Below are 6,287 nucleotides of genomic sequence, written 5' to 3' on the forward strand. Positions count from 1 at the left end.
GTGACTTGCTCACATAGCCGCTGAAGAGAAGCTCTTGAAGTTTCTTATTCTTTGAAAGAGACATGGCACAAACTGGACTTACGATTTTTCTACTTATATGCATACTACTGCTGGATCAGACTATCAGCCAGGCTTCAAAATTCAAAGCCAGGAAGCACAGCAAACGTAGAGTGAAAGGTATTGGGCTTTAACTGGGAGGAGGGAGAGAGTCTTATGGACTTTACAGAGCTTACTATGTACTTAAATAATACCCCATGAATCAGAAACTAATATGATACAAATGCTTATTAACATAGGAAAGTTAATAAGTCTATATTATGTCTGTCTTTAAAATATTTTTATGAGGGTTAGTTAAGCCAAGAATAATGTGCCAAAATGAGTTACATAAATAGAGCTGTATAACAGTTGTAAATATATTGCTCTGCTATGCTTACTCAACTCTGTTGACATAATTTAGGACTCACAGGTATAGCTGAGAGAGGATTCTGGCCAATGATTCTTAGTTACTTAGTATATATTGACTAAGATCAGACAAATGGAAATTCATGTACACATGGTGGAAAAGAGCAGAATAAAATAGTAAATCTCCATAGATTATTGTTCAGATTTTTGTACTATTTCCTAATTTTAATAGAATGTCTGTCCAATATTTGTGGAATATAATTTTACCTGGGTGAGAAGCACTGTGAAATGCCAAGTCAAACTAATAAAAAAAGAATTAGTAGAAAAAGATAAATTCCCCAAGCAAAGCTTACAGGGCAAAAAAAAAACCCCAAAAAACAAAAAAACCCCTTGAATGTTGTTTGGAAATGTCTGTGTATTTAATTTAAAAGCTTATTTCTAATAAAAGAGAGTATGATGGAGGCTATACTGCTGGCAAATATTTAAACTCCTAGTCAATGTAAAAAATGCAGCCTTGAAAAAGCCATTTTACAAGATGATTATACTGCTCTGGAGCTATACAGTTGTATATATTTATTTCTTCTTTTGACTCTCTCTATCTACTTTTTAGCTTGGTGTCCTAAGGATGTCCTTATATATTTGTGCTGCTCACATATTTGTCTGTCAACCTTTCACTAATGACATTCAAGTTCTCCGAGATTTTGTGAAATTCAGAATGTGGGTGGAGAAATGAGATCTGCATTAGTGTCCCACTATGAAAAATGTTATACCATGAGCTCAGATGCTTTTTTCTTGTTTTGACCTCCTATCTGGCCAGACCGAGGGTTATAGCTCCAGATTAGCTATCCAAATCCAGTGCAACTGGATGATTAGGTGATGTAACACAGATCTACAGGAACTGTGGTTTTGTTAGTTCAGCTACTTGTGAAAGAGCTTATTTATTCCTTGTGCTTGTTACTATGGCTCCTGGAAGGTCTCATTACTGCTGCAATCAACTTGTATTCTTGTGCAATGGAAACGTGCCTGCTAGTTGTTTGATGGTAGTGGATTATTACAATTATTAAGAAAAAAGAAATGTAGGAGGACATGAAAATGGAGCTCATATGTGTAAATCAGCACCTTTTCTTGTCCCACCATTTTGTTGGTGCTTTTGTGCCAGAAAATGGTGACTCAGGGCGAATCTGGGTGACTCAAGTGGAGGCCCTGTCCGAGCTTCCCAGGCCCACTCTGTGCTGGCAGAGAGGGGCAGGCTCCTCCAGCACCTCCGTTGGGAGGGGAGGGAGACCGTGCAGCTCAGCAAGCTTGTCTGTCCCTCACTGCCTCAAAGCAAGAGTTGTGAGGAACTTTTATGCTCCCCAAATTAACATTTCTTTGAATAGACAAAACTTGTGTCCTGCTCTTATTAGGCTTCCTGTAAAAATAGGAGGAAAGCATCTTTACCTTTCACCTTTGTTGTTTAAATCTCATTTTCAGTTGGACCATATCCCAGTAATTGTTTGAAAAACATGGATTCTTGATGCTGCTAATTGCTATTTAGTAGGCCAGGATCTAATTTACAGCAAAATTTGCCTATTTACTTTTGCACCTGTACACTGTTGGTTCTGAAATTAATCCTTTCATTAAGGAAAACCCCTTATTTCAGAAGGTATCTCAGCAATGCAGAAACCCATGATATTTTGAAACAGCTTTTGACATAAAAAGTATCAATTTTTTGCATATGTATCTGCTCATCTCTCTGTGTGTTTATTTTATTTAAGAAAAGGATGACCTAAAGACCCAGATTGACAAGCTGTGGCAAGAGGTAAATGCTCTGAAAGAAATGCAAGCACTTCAGACAGGTAAATCAGCTCACACTGAATCACTGCTTTCCCTTTCTCCCACTCCTCACTCTCACCTGTATCTCTGATGGGGACTTGTGACTCTGAGAAATACATGTCCTCAAGAACATGGTACGCTGCAGCTGTAATGAGGAGAAAAGTGCTGAAGGAAGCATGCAAGCAAAATCAAGTATGATGCATTTGAATGATCTATTGGTATAAAAGTGATGGTTCTCCAGCAAAGCCCTCTGGAGCAAGAATTATTTTTGCCTTTGCTATGCACAGCCCTACACTGTGATTCTCATGCATTTTAGGTATAATCAGACAAAAGGCAACATGAGGAATGCTGGGTTTCTGAGAGCAGACAGTCAACAAGTTAGGTTCCCAGCTCGGATATAAACATGGGCTAACCATGAAGGCAAAACATTTGGGGAGAAGGCTGAGAATACCTGGAAAAGAGAAGCTAAAATAATTGTGTGTAATTTGCTACATTCAAAAATGCCACTGTGAGTTGAGAAGTATCCTGAATCAATATGCAGAGTTGGAAATTTCCAGACAAAATAAGAAGGTTAAATATACATACACCTACTAGACAGTTCTGTTTTTGCGCAGCTGTTGACACAAAACTTGGCAATTAAACACGTACAAGAGGACATTACAGAGGAAATGACATCATTCACATGAAACAGAACATATTTTGCTTATGGATGGTAGTATCTGGGTTATCCTGTTTTATGTGTTCAGTTACACAGAGCTTTTTGAGCTATAGAAAATATTTTTCTTTTAAATTAAAAAGTCAGACTTAAGAAATTTCTTATAAGAGGAAGCCTGTGCTAGACAAGTAACTTTTGTTTAAAAGTAGTTCTTGTACTGCCTCCAGAAGAAGCTTGAGAGTAATCATGCAGTTGCTTAGAAATGAAACCAGAGCCAGGAGAACTTCTGTCCTCAAAACTTATTTTGAGCTATATTCTAAATCCAGAACCTATACTGTTCAACTGGATTCCAAACTTGGTAAAAGAGATCTATCACCCTCTAGCTCTGACTACTTGCATTTATTCATGGCCTCATGAAACTTCAAGAAGTAGCTGATTTTTTGGTTTAAAGGCATTTCCAAAACACATATGTTACAATCTGACTTCTTTTGTCTGAATTCCCATGTCTTCTTTCTCTATATTGTGAAATGTATGTATCCTGCCATTTAGCAGTATGTACTTTTTCCCAAAAGAGAACAAATCTCATCTTTATTGCGGCATTACTGAAGTAAAGTAGGCAAAGCCTTTCTGATCTTTCCTACAAACATAAAATTTGTTAAAGGGTTTGAAATATGGCAAATACCTTCATTACTTTTCTTTGGCCATTGTCAACTTTAGCAGCTGCAAAGGATGAAAAGTTTGAAGGGTAAGCCCTGTAGTAAAATGATGATCTTGACAATGCAGCTAAAGAATACAATGAATACTACAACTGGAAATACTAAAGAACTGAGACATATAAAATGTGATCCAAAGTGGATTTCCATATCCTATTGATGAAATGATTATTTTTTACCAGAACAGATGACAGGAATTAGAAACAGATTATAGAAAACATCAGGACAGAAGATGTTCATATTGTTTCACAACGTATTTGTAATATAAATACAAGATGAATTTAAGCAATAAATGAAATGGGCTGGAAGTAGTCAGATGCAGGATTCTAAAAATAATGGCTACAGGAGTTTATTTGAGCCCTTTTCTACCTTCGTGAACTCAGAAGGAACACTCCTTCAAGGAGAATTCTCTTCTTGTATGTATTTTTCTTAGGAGAACCAGTTTTTCACGTATCTGCATTAGAAGAGCTGGAAAGCAAAGTTTAAAGATTCATTCCTGCAAGCTTACCCACACAGACTGTCAGAGGCAATTCCAAATACAGAGCAAATGCCAAAGTCATGTTCTAATACATTTGTACTTTACATGAAAACTTCTCTGACATGTTCCAGTGGATCATAAGCGCAGGGAAAGGACTTGGGAAGGGACACACTGGCATACCTGTGGTTACCACATGTGGTTGTAAAACTAAAAGCAAACAGATTTATAAATGAAAATGTTTACATTATTTGCTTCAGACTGTCACGCAAGCTCAGTAATGAGTGTACTCTTGCTTTTTAAAAAAGGTTTATAGACTTAAGTCACTTTACCTCATTTGAATTTAGATTTTGAAGGGAAAGACTTTGCTGGAAAGTCTAGAAATTAAGAAATAAAGACGTAAATGCATACTCTTCTGCAGGTGGCAATATACTTTTATCAATTGTCCAGACAGAGAATTGTATTATGAATTTCAAATCAGTATTTTTCTGGTGAGCAGGATACATTTAAAATATCATTTTCATATTTTCTGTCCTTCATTTGTCTGCAAGGAGCTAGGCGTAGCTAATGCATAACACTTTACTTTGGCACTTAAATATCATAAGTATGGAAAGACCTTTAGATCTATCTCTTTAGTATAAAGCCAAGTACAGATTTCCTGATGACTAACAAACATCTGCCAACAGTACGAACATCCATTCCTCATCTACTCCATCAGTTTTAAGAGACTGATGAAGTAAGGTAAAATGTGTGAAAGCAGAACCATTTACAAAAGTCATAAGATATACTGACAGCAGACCTGAGTTATATTTTACTGTTCTGGAACAGCAGAACACAAAAATTCTTCAGATAATTAAATTGCTGGAAGGAATCTGGGGCTTGAAATCATGTCTCAGGTTCATTAGCATAAACACGGGAAAGATTTTCCAAAGCACTTTATGATGTTAAGACCACAGCTACGTCTATCCTTCTTAAGTGACTCTTCTCTGGAGCAGCCATAAGAACAGCACGCTGTGCTTCGACCGCCCTTGCACCCAAGGGTGCTTTGCAGAGTGCCTTTGGACACCCTGTCCAGGCTCACCCAGGACATGCAACGCACTGGCTGTGTACAAGGTCCTACGTGAACAGGAGGAATGGCAGTCCCTGACTGGTCCCACTACTACTTTCAGCACCACCCTCTAGAGACAGTATAAACAGAGCCATTCATTCGCTGAAAGATTTGTCTGCTTAATCCTCAGCATACCATTAGAAAATTATCTTTTTAGGAAATATTATTAAAGATATAGCCAAAGCTTTTACTAAACATGCATATCTGTTCACAGTCTGTCTCCGTGGGACAAAGGCCCATAAGAAGTGCTACCTTGTGTCTGAAGGCACCAAACATTTTCATGATGCCAATGAAGACTGCATAGCCAAGGGAGGGACGCTGGCTATCCCAAGGAATAGTGACGAAACAAATATTCTTCGAGACTATGGCAAGAAAAGCATGCCTAGAGTGTCTGAGTTTTGGTTGGGTGTCAATGACATGATAAATGAAGGGAAATTTGTTGATGTCAATGGCATGGTTCTACAGTACTTCAACTGGGATCGCTCCCAACCAAATGGGGGGAAGCGTGAAAACTGTGTCTTTTTTTCTCAGCCATCACAAGGCAAGTGGGTGGATGAAGTCTGCCGTACTGCCAAAAGATATATTTGTGAATTTCTGATCCCGTAATTCCATATACAAATTATTATGACCATGTTATGGGTTACAAACATGCAGTTTTGCATGTTAGTTGCCCCTCCCACTTAGACAGTGGTGAGTTAAAAATATCCATCTCCTGCATTGTACTCAGTCTTCCTTGAGACAGACATTTTCTTTATTAATTTATTTTCTATTCAGATGCTAAAAATGTTATATTTAGCGAGTGCTCTCACCACATACAGGAATATACATTATGTTTTGATCTAAACTGCATCGTATCTTGCCATATTCTCTCAGCCTGATGTTCGGGTTGCTGGAATTCACCTTCTAATTCTGTACTTCACATCTCCTTGGTAGGATAGTGTTTGCTTGATCTCAGACCTCTAGTGAATTTATTTATAAATTTTATATTATAAAGTTTACAAACATATTGCTGTATGGTGGCATGTGCTAACACAAAGCCTCGGGATCCTAGGATTCCTAGGCATCCTAGCGTTTTAGTTCAGTGCTTAAAAAGGACTTTTGGGTTGTGTAAGCTCCTGC

At 37.8% G+C, this 6,287-nt stretch overlaps 1 protein-coding gene across 1 annotated transcript; it reads left to right on the top strand.

Moving 5' to 3' along the window:
• Nucleotides 1-6,084, top strand: CLEC3A (C-type lectin domain family 3 member A). The gene is made up of 3 exons (XM_026059617.1): nt 1-177; nt 2,160-2,240; nt 5,383-6,084. The coding sequence occupies exons 1-3, from the start codon at nt 63-65 to the stop codon at nt 5,772-5,774; spliced, it is 588 nt and encodes a 195-aa protein (XP_025915402.1). The 5' UTR covers nt 1-62; the 3' UTR covers nt 5,775-6,084.
• Nucleotides 6,085-6,287: the final 203 nt, after the last annotated feature.

Source organism: Apteryx rowi, unplaced genomic scaffold (assembly GCF_003343035.1).
Source record: "Apteryx rowi isolate R43461 unplaced genomic scaffold, aptRow1 scaffold_1, whole genome shotgun sequence".
In the NCBI taxonomy this organism is placed as follows: Eukaryota; Metazoa; Chordata; class Aves; order Apterygiformes; family Apterygidae; genus Apteryx; species Apteryx rowi.